Source organism: Kwoniella botswanensis, chromosome 1 (assembly GCF_036426115.1).
Source record: "Kwoniella botswanensis chromosome 1, complete sequence".
Lineage (NCBI taxonomy): Eukaryota > Fungi > Basidiomycota > Tremellomycetes > Tremellales > Cryptococcaceae > Kwoniella > Kwoniella botswanensis.
Genome location: NC_088599.1, coordinates 9,790,438 through 9,806,061, shown reverse-complemented (window position 1 = coordinate 9,806,061; position 15,624 = coordinate 9,790,438). Strand labels below are relative to the sequence as shown.

The window sequence follows — 15,624 nt, the reverse complement described above, 5'->3', positions numbered from 1 at the left end:
ACCAACCCTCCCGACCCCGCTCCAATGACGTAATGTCATGTCTGCTGTCTTGGCGAGACAAACCGAAACTGATTTAGCAACATGTCACCTCGATCGACCATTCAATCTTTCTCACACAGCCCGTTTAGATTGATTACACGTTTTTCTCATTCTCAGCTCTTTGGTTCTCAGTCAGTCTCTCACAATGTCAGCTGTCACCGATAGTCCTTCCGGTAAATTGACGATCGCCTTCTTCAAGTGCGATTCTCTACAGAAAGAATCGATCGAGAAACATGGAGAATACCAGGATGTCATACACAACCTGTTCGAACCATTATTACCCAAACATCTCAATCTTGAAACCCTCACTTATGATGTCCTGGAGAAGAGAGAATACCCCAAGGACGAGGAGTTGGAAAAAATAGATGCGATTGTGATCTCTGGTAGTTTTGAGGATGAAGCTCACTCGGATACAAGGTGGATATTGAAACTGGCTGGTTTTCTGATCAAGATATATGTAAGTGATCAACGCGTCATGTAGTCTAAAGTACGAAGTGCTGAATTGTTGGTAACATAGGACGAATACCCTCGCATACGTATATTGGGGATATGCTTCGGTCTACAAGTCATCGCTAGGGCGTTTGGACCGTCACAGATCAAGGAGAACCCTAAAGGATGGTCAGTCGGCTGTGTCAATCTATTGCGGTATCGAGTGTCCTTCAGCTGACCTACTTCCTTTCGGTTTTGTAGGGAAGTGGGAAGCACCCGCATGGATCTGACAGAGATAGGGAAGAGCATAATTTGGGGGGAGGATATGAAATCTGCCAAAGAGCCAGAGAATCTGAAAGATCATGTGGTGAGCCATTAATGCTACCTCGTCCGCCTGTTGGTTATTTTGGCAGCTGACGTATAGTAGACTATGCAACAAATACACTCTGATATCGTCACCGAGGTCCCTTCCGATTTCCATCTTCTCGGTAAATCCGATATCTGCCCTGTACAAGGTATAGTCGCATTCTATCCAGAGGATCATCGCCCACCAGCTTTCACTCATTCGCACCATCATACGCTGCCAAGTGAACCTTGGTGTAATATTCACATCATCGCCTTCCAGGGTGAGCTTTTTCTCACATTCATGGTCCATATTATACACCTAACTGACGATCTACATCGGTTTACAGGTCATCCCGAATGGTAAGTTCAAGCAATGTCAACCTCCTAGGGTGTTCATGTTCCTCCATTCCCTGCATTCGAAATCATACTGATATTTGTAATTAGGCATGAAGATATCTTGATTCCCTTCATCGATAATTACGAAAAGAAAGGCACCTTCGACTCGGGATTCGCCGAGAAGGCTAGAGAGAAGAGCAAGAAGGAGCACGACGGAGAGAGGATAGGAAGGGTTCTGCTGAGGGTTTTGGGCGTAGCATAAATGGTATTGAGGAAGGATTGGGAAAACATCTGGCTTTGAGGTGGGTGATCCAAACTCTTGGTTCTAGGCCTGATATACGGTTTCTGACTATGCAAGACTGTAGATCAATATAATCGCATCACACCGCGTTCACAATACAATCAAGATCACTTAATTTTGGCCAATCAAAAACATGCATCAACACACGATCACGCATTTCTACAACTTCGTTTACGGAGAATTTTTCCATGCAGACCATGATTGGGTCTGCTACCATGAGAACACACCAAATCATCGTATCCATCCCATGTACCCTCTCGCGCTGTTTCACCGCCATCTCTTTGATGTGGGACCTATGCCTCCATGACAGCTACTGATACTGCCCCTTCTGGCCCTTTTTCGTCGTCTTTGCCCTCTTGTGCTACCTCATTCTCCCTTGCCAGTCTCTGATCGACTTTCGAGACAGCTGCACCGGTACCTTCGAAGGCTATTGCAATCTCTTCCAGGGTGAATCCTTTTGTCTCGACCATGACTAAAATCAAAATAATCAGTGTCTGTTTTCCTGACATATGCCTTGAATCAGAGCCCTGTAAACTCACAGAAATAGGCCAAGACCCATTGGACTGATAAAATAGGGACGAAGACCAAGTAATACTTCCATCCGATGGTGTCAAGTGCGATAGAATTAACGTATGAGCCGTACTGTGATCCCAAGGTTCAGCATATTATCCATCACGGCAGAAGTGTGAGCCCGTCCGCAAATTTCTTGTACTTACAGCTCCCCAAGCTTGGTTGACCGTATTCCAAACTGCCATACCCTTCCCTCTGAGAGAATAATTCAATACTTCGGCCGGATAAGAGTAGAATAACGGTTGACTGAAATTGTTGGGGATCGAATAAATCCAGACCATCGCTACGGATGCTATACCGGCAGCTTTGTTGGTTTGGCCCGATTTGGCATAAACTCCATTGGACGCTCCCATCGCTGCCATTCCGATAGCCAAACATGGCCAGGCGACCAAAACCATGTGTCGCCGTTTGATGTGTTTCAGGGAGTATGCACCGGCGAGTTGGAGGATGAATGACCACCTGTATATAATTAAGTGGTCAGTGGTGGTAATTCTGATAATGCAGATCTTACTCACAAATTCAAACCTGTTCCAATACCAGTCGTTTGAGCCGCTCCTTTGATACCGCATTGAGCGAGGACGACAGAATAGTACATGGTGATGATGTTGGATCCGTTAAGCTATCGTCAATCAACGTAAAATCATGTCATTATTTAAGCCCGATTGTTCATTGTGCGATATATTATGACATCAGGAGAAGGATATTCAGATATTCACCTGAGGCATGAAAGTCATCAAAGCTGCTAAACCCAACCTGTGTTTATTGCCAGGAATCTTCAGTACTTGTCTCCAAGTGTACCTCTTACTAGCTTCTTCGAGTGCAATTGTAGCCTTCATCTCTTCCCACTCGAATGCTACCAATTCATCTTCAACATTGCCATTACCATGATACTTGATAAAGAATTCGTGAGCTTCTCCTTCCCGTCCGTTTGCGATGAGATATCTCGGTGTTTCAGGGACAAATTGCACAGCGGTCAACATATAGACCGCCGGGACCAGCTGTAAGAGGTATGGGATTCGCCAGGACCACGAGTTGTTAAGGTAAGATGAACCAAAGGTAATCAACGAGCCGATCGTAGAGCCGAACACCCAGTTGGCATCCCACAGAGCCGCAAGTTGAGGACGGAATCGAGGGTGAGCCTGTCAACAGATCGGATGTCAGTATATATAACCTGGAGCAGAGCTGTCTCTGCACGGGCAGTTAAGGAGTACCTGGGGACATTGTTAATTAAGGTGAACACAGGCTCGACTCACTATCTCTTGCATCATGATCTGAGCAGTCATCAAGAACGGAGGTATACCAGACCCAATGATCGCTCTTGAAGCTACGAAAAGTGCGTAACCAGTGTTTCCTTGTTTGACACCAGCGATCACACCGACAATAGTACCTAGCATCATCGTAAGGGTAAACCATCTGATGGGCCATTTCCTACCGAATCGATCTACCACGTAGGCATTGATCGGTCCCATGCAGATTCCGACGATGTAGGCCGCTGCGTTCATCAAGCCAATTCGGTTGGCATCGGGATTACCCAGGTCGGTGTGCCAATCTGAGCGGCAGCAATCAGTTCAGCCATCGAGAGGCAACAATGGAAGAGCATGTTTCAACAGATGAGTTTTTAGCTTACCTGGCAGCGCTTGTAGACCACCTGTGATAGTCCCATCATACCCATTGAGGAATTGCCCAACATAAAGAATGGACGAAAAGAAGAACAAACTGGCTAGACCCCGGTTCTTTGGCCATTTCACAAAGTCGGCGGCGTTGGGTCTGAGAAGACGTCAGCAAAGCGTGTGTGGAGAAGAGACTCCACTCACATCGTCGCCCAGTCGACACTTGATTGGACTGTCATGATGTATAGTCCCTCACTAACAGAGACGAAGACAGAGAATTGTACAAATGATTGGACGATCGAAAGCTGACCTTCTTTAGTGTGGTCTGTGAACACGTACTCGTATTTATCTAGATTAGAGTGCTTATCTTTCGCAGATAAAGATTTTCACCTTCTCCTACCTTGTCGGCCCTCGAGGTCATTATCGCTCTTTTGCAAGCCAATGATTGGTTCGGGTTTTATCCCTCGAATCCGGACTTGAACGACGATAGCAGCGCTCAGCTGACCACTGGTGTCCTCTCACCATACAAGGAAGACAACCTGCAAACAGATAGCGACAAAGCAGAGGGAAATATCTTGAGAGATGCTCCCAATCTTGTGATGTATTCTGACTCTTTTTAGCGTCAAATATGATAAGAATCAGGAACAAGAATTCGGTCCGATGGTCATAAATCATATTCCTAATCGACAAGACGGCCGAGTTTTTCTTATGGAAAGATAAGGCAGTGGATCTCAATCGACGGAGGAGGATATGGGCGATAGCTGCATAATTGTTGATTAGTAATGCAAGTGTGTCGCTGATAAGTAGGAGGTCATCTACAGGTGCCCGATGATGTCTTATCTCCCTGCAATCCAACAGGGAAGAACATTGATGCAGCAAAGCATCGTTCACCTCCTTATATCATTAGCCCTGATTCCAGGTTGATGAGCTGTACTTGTATAGGTAGAATGGTCTCAAACACGTGTTTCAAACACGTGTTCCCTACACATACAACATGATGGTATGTACAACCTGAGCTACAAACCTTCCAGCGCATTGACTAAACCCAACCTGGCCTGTTCCTGCTCATGATCTTCCTCCTGTTGCTGCACTGCATTCACCTCAATCCCGACATTGTGCCCCCGCTCATCACTAAAGCCAGTTGCAGCACTCTGATCGTTATCCGCACCTGTGACAGCTGTATGATTTGGATCAAACTCTGTTCCTCCGATCCACCTAGCAGCTTCTTCCGGCCATACTCCTCCCATTCCACTGGCCCACATCCACCCTTCACCCAGATCTCTCGGTAGACCACCTTTGCGCATGATCCCGGGCGTCATGGTAAACCTGCGATGAGAAGGTGCCACATGTCCTGCTCGGATGTTGTACGAGGAAGAAGGGGGGGACGCGTTGAGTGTAGTAGTCTGAGTTTGGGTTTTATGAGATACATTCTTCGAGGTTGATCGTGTATCAGACATATGAGTGGCGTGGGCATCGAGTCTCTTATAAATGTCGTTAAGCTATGTGATTTTATGGAATAAAGTCAGTCATTTGACATTGTCTTGCTGCATGGTTTGACCTATGATACCGGGCCAAAGTCTATGGTATGGATCGATATTATGATCATTATGAACTCACGGTCTCGCTCCTCCATCGGGGTGTCCTTACCTCCAGGATCTTCTCACTCAAACCCACTACCCATCCGTTCTTCCCATTTCCATCGGGCACCGGCTGATCCTCTTCCATCTGTCTTTTCCTCATGCCTTCCCACAATCCTTGCCTCTTACTCAGTATGTCCTCCAATTCTCCCTCGGTGTCTTCACCCGAAGACGAATATTCACTTGACATGTAATCGATATGTAACGCGGAGAGGGGCAAGTTGAGGTCTTGAAACGAAGGGTCGGAAGCTGTTTTGGTACGTCTTTTCTGTTTCTACAGGTACATGGCACGAGCAGGTTAGTTGGGTTGCGACGCATGAGTACGCCTTCTGCAGGTAAAGCAGTGACGACAACTCACCAGATCCTTCCTCGCCCACCTTCTTCTCTTCTTTGTATATTTTTCCCTTCTCTCTTCACCCTTGGGGTCATTCTCCTGTGCATACCTCTTGCACATGTTCATAAATGCAGTCTTGGTAGTTCGATCGATGGTCTCAGGATTGATATCGCTCTGAGGTATCTTGGGGTATAAGCCATTGAGACATTCCTCGTAGACTTGGTTTGAAATCTTGTTGATCCATTCCACATTGGAATCATCGTTGAGCTGTTGATTCCACTTAGGTATGAATATTCCGCCATGACCGGGTTCTTGTCCGTCTTGAAGTAATGACGGTAAGTGAGGATGGGGCAAAGGCTCTTCCATACCTATACCCAACCAACTACGTATTTTGATCCTAACGCATTTGGACAGTTCGGTCTTTCTATCTTTCTCTAGCCTCTTACCTGTCCCTTCATCTCTTTTGATCATCTTCTGGTCCTTGTTGTCATCTTTGTCGTTGGGGTTGTTATCGTTGGTGTTTCTCTTCCTCTTTGTCCTTTTACGATTGGCTGAACTCCCTCCAGGTTGACGTTGGTCCGAGTTCGTGGATGAAAAAGCATGTAATGATGTTGAAGCTAAATGATCATGATTCTGAAGATGATTGCCCAAAGCCGGATCTAGTTCATTGGGTAATACCGATACATGTTCTCTTATTCTCTGTACGGCTTCGAGTGCTTTTTCAACCTCATCTTGCTGTTTGTCGACATTGTCTGGTGCTGGCGTTGGTATAGGTGTATTGTTGTTGTTTGTCTTGGCCAATCGACGTAGTTTGACTATCTCTGCGTGCAATTGTTCCCTCGTCCATTCGTGCAGTTCTTGTCCGTCATCGTCAATGTCGTTGTCTTGCCGTTGTGCGTCATCGGCTCGCAGTGGGTGATGTATAGGGTCTATAGCCAAGGGTATGGGTATGGATAATGGATGGTTGTTGTCTATGGACTCGAGTGCTCTGACCAAGTCTACCTGTTCCACCTGATGTTCCACTGGCACTGGCATTTCTACTGGCACTGTATCGATCTGTTCCATATTCACACCGGTACGCGAGTTGATGTGACTGATAATTCGATGATGATGATAGTGATAATGATAACGATGCTGAGGATGAGAAGGACCAAGGCAACAAGAGGGATGAGGGTGATAATTGTGTCCAACCATTTGATTCCGCTAATTACTGCTTTCCAGACCGCTCCTAATCGGTCATTACAGAAGCGGGGATTCTTGTCATCTCCGTGCGCATTCGTAGGACGCGTCCAAGAGGAAATCTCAGATGAAATGTTGAAAGATCTGCTGGTTCATTTCTAAGCATTTAGGATTATCCTGAAAACTAAAGGCGAGAGCAAGGACAGCTGATCTCAATCATATCATACCAGTCAGAAACAATTCTCATTCTCATTGGTCATGTGGTGAGCACCATTGGTCGATACTAACCCTCTCCATCACTTCCCCTCCAGCGATCGTACCCCTTCCAGCTTCTTCCGCTAACCATACGCTTCTATCCCCTCAGTAAACACATACTGAATGCCCAAGTAGCTATAAGAGCTCCATGCTGCAAGAAGTTCTTCGATGTGAGTGACAATACGCTTTGGTGCGATTTTCGTTTTACACCTCAACCATCATTTTGAGACCAAAAAGCTCATATCCTCTGTTGTCTGTAGTGCCCCCAGTGTCACGAAGAATCACAGGATCATCCCTTGAGGAAGACCATGGAGATGGCTTTCATGTGTAAGAAAGTGAGTGATCCGATTTGTGTCTATGTATCTTTCATACAATGTGTAGTCACATCCATACTATCCGAACCATATGATTCTCCTGCCTGACTATAGCTGTTCTTGATGCCCCACTATGGCTGTTCTTGATGCCCCGCTGGCTTCTGTTAGACATCAGCTATATTTTATGGGTGGCGATTCTATCAAACTGACATGTTATCCTATCTTTACAGTGCAAAAAAGCTTTTAGAAAAGACATGACGACCTATGAGGAATCCGACGAATATTGTCCTCATTGCGATAATCATTATGTGATAGAAGCCAAGGAACCACAGGCGATGATTGGGGTAGAAGGTGAAGATGCCAGAATAGATGCTAGGTGAGTTACTGTCTAGGTACAATTTCGAGTCCTTCTCGCTTCACCGTTGTTCCCCATGCAAGGGCTTTGCCCATCTTCTGAATGAGATCATACCCTCTATACTCTTCATTGTTCGTTTATACGTGCTCCCATACGCGAGCCATCGCTAACGGTTTTGTTCTTCAACCTATCATACTTAATCGATCAATCAATTGCACCGTCTTTCCCTACCGAAACATCATTAATTCAAACGATTCTTCATCAACCCCTTTCCATGTACATCTCATTTTACTGGAAATCTACCTTCTTTTACCCTCGACAACCTGAACGGAAATATCATTCCAAATATCTCATATTCTGGATTTTATCCACATAGGATGATCAAAGACGATCGAGTGCGGGAAGATCCACAGAGGAGTTTATTCGCTCAGAAGGACGTTTCGGATAAAATAGATACTCCCCTTTGGCAATTACCTGGAAGGACGTGATGAAGATTGCGGCACATCAGTTTGAAGGCTGTTATAGTTTGATTGGGGTAAAGTTGAAGACGGGCGACTTTGTACCCGATGGCTTGTCAGACCATATGAGAACGGGATCTGGCAGTGAACGTCCATGGTCCGAGAACAGGCACGGACAGGAGCGCCTGCATGGTGACGAGTTGTATGTATTCTATAATATTAATCTCCTGTGCGCAGTAGTTGCGGAGGAAGTAGATGGTCCCAGCAATTCCACTTTTGTGTGCATGACTGGACTGTAAAGTTGAGAATGTTGTGCATAATTCAGTCACCAGGTGCTTTTACTAGTGTTCCTGATAGAGTCTTCTTGCATACGAGGATAGAGATGAAGGAGATATGCTGAGATCTTTTCTGGAAAGAGAGGTTCGGATGTATCCGAGGGATGGTGATGGGAATGCGATATATGACGTGACTGATCTTCACAAAAACTAACGTTCGGGCGAGAGATCAGATGGTATCATATGATTGCTAGCATCTTGTTTACCAAGATTATAGTGCAGAGTGCGATGGTGTGCTCGATGAGGACCCTACTGACCAGCACTTCAGTGTGAAAGAGATGATGCAGCGGGCACGTATATAAACAGAAAGGCTGTTGTTAGTACTGTGAAATATGCTCCTCCTTCCAAGGTATGCAAGTAAGAAATCCCTGAGCAGATATGCCAAACCAGCAGGAACAACCCACCATCGCTCAAAGAGTCAATCACATCAGAGAAGCATGGCATGAAGGTCGTCCTGCCTACGGCGCCATCACCAAAGCACCTGGAGCCGGGTTGGTAAGGACTTTAGCTGGTTTGAAGAGATACGGATTAGACGTGAGTCTCGGTCTGTCACACATGACTGTATATCACGGGTGCAGTGTTTCAATGAAAATAATATATCTTACGTCTAACATAGTTCCTCGTGCTGGATGCTGAACATGGTAATTACGATGAAAAATCATTGTACGATGCCTATCATGCTATAGCTGCGTTGGGTGTTTCTCCTGTAAGTTTGCCCATCGACAGAGCCATGTCCAGTGTTTCCTCTCAGTCTGCTGATCTGCCTCACACGTAGATTGCTAGATATCCAGGTATGGGTAGTGAGAAATGGGGAATAAGGGTTGCGTTAGATGCTGGTGCACATGGGATCATGATTCCTCTGCTTGAATCAAGGGTGAGTGAAGACATTTGCGTATGTAATCAATCCATCGTTGGCATCAACTCAGTAGAAATCCTTGGATCATCTCATTGTTATTGATCAATATTGAGAGGAATCAAAATCGCTAATGATGTGCTTTTGATGTACACCCACACAGGAACAAGCAGAAGATGTCGTTCACCGAGCAAAGTTCCCTCCCTTTGGCGGAAGAACTTCTGGTGGCAGTTTCCACACTCAAGCCTTCCACTTGACAGGTCAAGGTGAACCTGCAGGACGAACTTTAACTCAAGAGGAGTACGTCAAGAATGCCAATGACGCTACGTTAGTGATCGCCATCATAGAGACCAAAGCGGGACTGGAGAATATCGAGGAGATCGTGCAAGTCAAGGGACTAGGTGGGTGTACTTTCGTTCGAATTTCACCAATTCTCTTGTTGGTTATGGTACTCAATCATTTTCTGGGGGGAAAGTTCTAGAATTGAAGATGGACGAAGGCTAACATGTTTTAAATGACTTTAGACGCCATCTTCATAGGACAATACGATCTCGCACTCTCCCTCGGGTCTCTGCCTCAATCCGATCAAAGGGTCATAAATGGTGTGGAAAAGATATTCCAAACTTCCAAAAAAGCCGGTATACCCGTCATAGCTTGGTCACCAGGTGATGAAGCCAAAGGTGCAATTGAAAAGGGATATGAAGGGATCATTGTTGGTCTAGATACGACAGTCATCGTCAATGCTTTCAAAAAGGATTTGGCCACAGCTGGTGCACCTGTAAGATGGTAGACAGAGCTCGAATCTCGACTCATCGATGGAATCAGTGAAAATGTATTGATGTCACAAATGGCCCGACCGTAAAGATACATACGTAGAGCTATAATTACATTGATATCTGAACCTGATCGTATGCATGTGCGTTCATTATTCTATGATATTTCTTTCGTATTTCTACACTTTTGCCCATATCCGTTTATCTATCATCAACCGAGCTGAATTGACAATACACATAACCTTATCAGCTCTGCTCGACCCATTCCGCTTTGTCTGATCCATCCGAGACTGGATCACTCACTGATCAATATACAGACTCCAGCCACAGCATGCAACAATGCTCCGTACACTATCAACCATTTCCATTCGCCCGTCTTTTCCAGTATTTGACCTCCGACTAAACCGCCCCCCAGTCCTGCGGGAGCGGTGAACAGCAATACTACACCAACATTAGAGGCTAGGTTATCGGGACCAAAGACCTCGGCGGCTGCCATGGGAATGAGAGTGTAATATGTCGGAGCGATCTGAAAGTGGGGAAACGTCAAATCATCAGAACCAACTCTTTGTTTGATATCGTTATTTGACCAGGCAGATGATTCACCAATCCATATATTACACCAAACGCGACGATGACATTATAAGTCGTAGCAGGTAACCACAAGGCCAGGATGGCAGCTGCTGAGGCCATACAGACGAAGACAAAAGTGTTCATCGCTCCTAGTTTGTCTGCGGCGTATCCAATGGATATACGACCGACACCGGCACAGAAGTTGAGTAAACTTAATGGTCTACAGGTACACAAGATCAGCGGGAACACAGCGTAAAGTATGATATATTTTACTAGAGAGATACTTACAGAGCACCAAGAATATCATTACTTGGGACGCCTCTCAATTGCTTGATGTATTGAGTCAAGAAGAAAAGGACGGTGCTGTGAAAATCAAGCCGATGAGAAAGAATGGAAAAATCAATGAGCACTCGCCTTGTAGAGTATAGAAGTAATCATAGTGTACTCACCTGTACCCGAAAGTATTTAACAACAAACACAAAGCCAAGAAATGGAATGGTACCAATTTCCAGACCCTCTTGTCAAACCATGGTCCTTTACCTTTCGCTCTGGCTTCGGGAGATTTAGGTTGGGTACGAACAAGGAAAGTGGCGACCGTCATGAGTGTCAGGTTGATGAATGAGTATATGCTGAGCGTTGATACTCAACAATCAGTCGGCTGCTCTCCAAAAGTGTCTGATAGTAATGTCTTACAGTAATGTCTTGTGAGGTCCTATTGCCTTCAATAGAGCCCTGATGATCAAAGTGCCAATTGCTCCTCCTGGTATACACGTTGAGACAGTATCAGCCACACTGCACACAGGCCGATCTGAGATAGAAGAGGTATCAAACTCACCGAAACCAGCACCTGCGATAGCTAAACCCGAAGCTAGACCCCTTTTACTATGAAACCATTGTGATGGTAGACTGAAGAACATGGGCTGACATATACCAACTCCGATACCAGTCAACACACCCTGGCAGATCACACACAAACACATAAGCTTTCGAACTCTGTGTCCAGTGCAGGTGTGCTCACCTGGGTAAGGGTGATCTGCCATAATTTCGTACTCCAAGAGGCTAAGAATAGAGCTAGCCAATAGACGGATACCGACACGAATAGTACTCTTTTGAAACCGCTGGAACATAGAAGAGCACGGTCATTTTCTTATAATTTTATGATTGAAGCGCAATGGCATATGTCATGACTGACACAACAAGAGCTTGTGTATACTCACAATTTATCGCCGATCTTTCCAGCTACAAAGGAAGTTGTGTTTTGCAACTATCGTCCATCCAAATCAGTTGTGGGCTACATAGTCTACAGGTTATGTTAGGGATGTATCACTTACCAGAGCGAAAAGTCCACCTATTATACTCAACTTTGAAGCTTGTTCCGGAAATGTATATTCGGCATAATGAGCTTGGAAGACACCCCACGCTACACCCCACCTATCCATAGCAACACCGTAAAACATGAGATTCATCATCCAGTAGTGTGACGAACAGATAGATCTTAGACCCACCCCATAGTCAAAGCCGCAAATGTCATACAGCATCCTACGACGATCCACCCATATCCTCCCTCTGGATATTCAAACTCCTCTATCGCTTCGGCAACATCCTCTTCTAAACGATCACCTTCTACTCCCCTTTCCAGGCTCTTCTCATGTATCGACGCGGATTCGTCGATATCATCACGTGCATGAGGTGCTGGTGGAGGCGGAGCAGAAGGTGCTCGGACAAGATCTAACCCTTCTGCAGCGGTGGTGGATAGAGCAAGTTTGTTAAGCTGTTCAAGAGAGTTTGGATGGGTATTCGAGTTCATGGTCATTCTGTCCACAATCCTCTAATCTGTTCGCTTTCTCTCTATATACCTGTATACTTTGTCCGGATCGTATCTGATATGCTTCTGACCGAGTGACCATCATACACCAGATGTGATATGTTGCTGCTGAAACTTGATATCCCACTCCAGCTCGACAATGACCAGCTATGATTGAATGTCGATTAACAATTATTGGTCATCGAGCAATCAAAGTTTGATAGATGTGATCACCAGACCAGAGTAAACTTCTGATCTCGGTTCTACCAGTGGACGTTTCATCCTATAAGCACGATGGTATATCAGTCATGCTTGCAGTGCAGTCCAGCTGTTGTGCATGTTTTCGAAATTTCACTCTTCCCCACTCACCCGGCCCGGATCCTGAATGGTGATTTACGTACAATTTAGCCTTAAACAATCTACTCTTTGTAGGAGCTCCTCTGAACGAGTACGGTACTTCGGGACTCGCACCCTGATCGCATTTAGCCGGGGATGTCAAAAGCAATCGCAACGAGATGTATCATCATTACCATTGACTCATGACATCTGCTCTTGCGGAACAGGATCAGCGGTATCTGCTTGGACGAGATGCAACATCACATTGCAAGAGAATGACATGATGATCGTCTATAATAATCGTAGATACGCAGTATGACTTGTTACACGTACATATCCTACAACATATTTTCACCTTCAGAACCCATAGGATTCGGTATCAAGCTATTATCAGCAAACAAGAAATCGAAATTGAATGTATCCCAATTAAAACCTTCTACATCACTCCAAACGGGGGGAAAGTCATTCTGATTCATATTCCCACTAGCACTCTCACCAATGTCTTCGCCATTGTTATGATTATGATTGCTAAGATCGGCTTCATGTGCTGAACCGCTTGTTGTTCTGCTCTGAGATTGTTTATAAGGTAAACTCATACTTAGACTAGTCCACATCTCCCTAAGTACCTTTCCAGGTAAGCCAGGTTGTCTCGCTACGAAATTCTCAGCTTTTAACAATAGGTCTTCGTCGAACAAAGGTTCAGGAACACTGAATTTAGTCAAGATCGTTACTCTCCTTGAAGTTGCGAGACAAATCGTGATGGTCGTTAACAAGAATGCAGGTAGATGGGAAATCTCTCCATCTTCGTTATTGCTGATGTCACTTTTCGACATCAAGAAAGGGACGACTTCCTCGACTAGGTGTTTTGAAGGTGGGATTAACGAAAGAGCAGTCAATGCTTCGGCTTGTTCTACTTGTGTGACAGAAATGGGACTGGGTGGTTTGAAAAAGGCGAAGCCGAGTCGAAAGCCTAGTGAATAGGTCAGACAGGCGACCGTACTACGTAAGAGCCCTGTACATAAACGTAGAGCACGTTAGTCAATCGAAGGTACATATTTTGTTCGCACACGTACGTATATTTGAGTTTGATAATGATGATGACAACACTCACATTGATCGTCGTCCAAAGAGCCCTCTATACTGTCCAAGTGACTCTTTGTTTCGATCCACAACGCCATGAGAACAGTAATCTCCGGCCAACTGTATCTGACTACAACTTCTATCCTCCCTATTGTATTGACTAACTCTCGACATCCTTCTATTATATTTGCTTCTAGTTGAGAATGGGAGATACATTGGTTGATGTGGTCCGATGGGTGTTTGGGAAATCGATGTGAATACAGGGTAGGTAAAGCCTTACACCGCGAAGTTTCCATCTGAAGACTATGTAGATATATACGAGTCAGTCGATACCCTCACCCTCAGCGAATCGCAGACGTGACACCAGTTGAAATAGGTCTACCCACATACAATACCTGTTCTTCACCGCTTCCCACTAATATGGACGGTCAGCTCACGTGTTATAATTCAGAATTGAACGCTTTGATGAACTCACTAAAGTCAGTTCTTCCAATTTGTCTGATGACCACGATTCTACTAGATCTTCCGGATGTCCATCTTCACCCAGAGCGACTTCTGCTTTACTCTCCAAACCCAGATCTACACCTAAGGAGAATGCAAAGCCGATGAGCCGAAGGCATGTCGGTGGGACGTGATCCTCACTACTTGGTGTATACGGTGCGAAAGTGAGAATGTACAACGCAACGATAGCTTCAACGCACGCTGCACCTGACATGGCATATAGAATTGATTCTTCGATCATACCTACTGCTGCGGCTGGCAAGGGATCTTGTAGGTAGGCGAGAGCGGCAAGGATAATGAATGGATGTGACGGGATGGATCGAGTGGAGAGCAGGAATGGGATCATAGGAACGCTGAGGGAGAAGCGGTGCTTAAACCTATGAGCAAGTCAGCTAAGCCACAATGAAAACTATACACTTCCACTTACAGTTGGAAGTTGCTCTCCACATGAGAACGAGTGACATGACCCCTGGTGATCATATTTGGATAACCTTCTGGATCTACAGCACACCTTGTTCTTTCGTCGAAGATCAAGGTGGAAGGATCCATAGTATAAGATTTCTGAAATCCAGCTACGTCTAACACTCTATATGGGATGAAGATACCCTCGGAAAGTGCTGACGCAAGGGGTGGAGTAGGATTAGCGGACAATAGTTGAGGAGTAAGGTTCACATTGGTGACTGGTGGGGTGATGAGCGGCACAGGTAGATTGTAGGTGATATCGCTGGAAGTGTTTGATCGGGGTGTGGAAGTTGGTATAGAAGTCAACAGTCCAGTATAAGCTGATTCGAGCGTGTGGATTCGCTGTCTCATCTCTTCTATCTCACGAGTAGGAGCAGGGGGAGCAGAGGAGAGGTATTGCGTAGTAGGGAGGTCTAGGAAAGCATCAGGTAGAGATTGGCGAAGATGAGATTCGTCTCTCCTTCCTCTATGCTGGACATCTTCCGCTGATCTCCTCCTTGTTCCAATCTCTTCTATCCCAGGTAGACCCGCCAGCGAACAGGTCGTCTTTCTCCTCCTACATCTTGCGCATCCTTCTGCTCTCAGTCCATCGCACTTCACCTTTGATGTCGCACAGCTCTGACAGGCGTGATATATCCTGGTACGAGGTGGTGAAGCGCTCCGACGTGGATTGGTAGTTGAGGAGGGCATGCTGTGTGATTATGTTGTAGGGTGGTTTATCGAGTTGAATTTAGGGGGTTGTACGGGT

At 45.5% G+C, this 15,624-nt stretch overlaps 7 protein-coding genes across 7 annotated transcripts; 3 read left to right on the top strand and 4 right to left on the bottom strand.

The window, feature by feature from the left end:
* Positions 1 to 184: 184 nt before the first annotated feature.
* Positions 185 to 1,411, top strand: L199_003708 (uncharacterized protein; the record flags this gene model as incomplete). The annotated part of the gene is made up of 6 exons (XM_064889437.1): positions 185 to 496; positions 557 to 657; positions 730 to 835; positions 896 to 1,094; positions 1,161 to 1,173; positions 1,258 to 1,411. The coding sequence occupies 6 exons, from the start codon at positions 185 to 187 to the stop codon at positions 1,409 to 1,411; spliced, it is 885 nt and encodes a 294-aa protein (XP_064745509.1).
* Positions 1,412 to 1,743: 332 nt separating this feature from the next.
* On the bottom strand, positions 1,744 to 3,869 carry L199_003707 (uncharacterized protein; the record flags this gene model as incomplete). Its single annotated transcript, XM_064889436.1, has 8 exons — positions 1,744 to 1,922; positions 1,990 to 2,092; positions 2,167 to 2,479; positions 2,536 to 2,639; positions 2,737 to 3,159; positions 3,274 to 3,569; positions 3,648 to 3,787; positions 3,835 to 3,869. 8 exons carry the CDS (start codon positions 3,867 to 3,869, stop codon positions 1,744 to 1,746), a joined length of 1,593 nt encoding a protein of 530 aa, XP_064745508.1.
* Positions 3,870 to 4,646: 777 nt separating this feature from the next.
* On the bottom strand, positions 4,647 to 6,666 carry L199_003706 (uncharacterized protein; the record flags this gene model as incomplete). Its single annotated transcript, XM_064889435.1, has 3 exons — positions 4,647 to 5,129; positions 5,248 to 5,541; positions 5,626 to 6,666. The coding sequence occupies 3 exons, from the start codon at positions 6,664 to 6,666 to the stop codon at positions 4,647 to 4,649; spliced, it is 1,818 nt and encodes a 605-aa protein (XP_064745507.1).
* A 246-nt stretch (positions 6,667 to 6,912) lies between these two features.
* Positions 6,913 to 8,192, top strand: L199_003705 (uncharacterized protein; the record flags this gene model as incomplete). Its single annotated transcript, XM_064889434.1, has 6 exons — positions 6,913 to 6,930; positions 7,015 to 7,043; positions 7,145 to 7,205; positions 7,296 to 7,370; positions 7,580 to 7,725; positions 8,081 to 8,192. 6 exons carry the CDS (start codon positions 6,913 to 6,915, stop codon positions 8,190 to 8,192), a joined length of 441 nt encoding a protein of 146 aa, XP_064745506.1.
* A 683-nt stretch (positions 8,193 to 8,875) lies between these two features.
* L199_003704 (uncharacterized protein) lies at positions 8,876 to 10,140 on the top strand (the record flags this gene model as incomplete). The annotated part of the gene is made up of 5 exons (XM_064889433.1): positions 8,876 to 9,031; positions 9,114 to 9,203; positions 9,273 to 9,371; positions 9,514 to 9,751; positions 9,875 to 10,140. The coding sequence occupies 5 exons, from the start codon at positions 8,876 to 8,878 to the stop codon at positions 10,138 to 10,140; spliced, it is 849 nt and encodes a 282-aa protein (XP_064745505.1).
* A 162-nt stretch (positions 10,141 to 10,302) lies between these two features.
* Positions 10,303 to 12,506, bottom strand: L199_003703 (uncharacterized protein; the record flags this gene model as incomplete). The annotated part of the gene is made up of 11 exons (XM_064889432.1): positions 10,303 to 10,343; positions 10,427 to 10,649; positions 10,727 to 10,913; positions 10,982 to 11,056; positions 11,143 to 11,322; positions 11,387 to 11,453; positions 11,529 to 11,649; positions 11,712 to 11,811; positions 11,911 to 11,957; positions 12,025 to 12,124; positions 12,199 to 12,506. 11 exons carry the CDS (start codon positions 12,504 to 12,506, stop codon positions 10,303 to 10,305), a joined length of 1,449 nt encoding a protein of 482 aa, XP_064745504.1.
* Positions 12,507 to 13,171: 665 nt separating this feature from the next.
* L199_003702 (uncharacterized protein) lies at positions 13,172 to 15,566 on the bottom strand (the record flags this gene model as incomplete). Its single annotated transcript, XM_064889431.1, has 5 exons — positions 13,172 to 13,845; positions 13,945 to 14,216; positions 14,300 to 14,328; positions 14,389 to 14,791; positions 14,842 to 15,566. 5 exons carry the CDS (start codon positions 15,564 to 15,566, stop codon positions 13,172 to 13,174), a joined length of 2,103 nt encoding a protein of 700 aa, XP_064745503.1.
* Between the last annotated feature and the right edge of the window lie 58 nt (positions 15,567 to 15,624).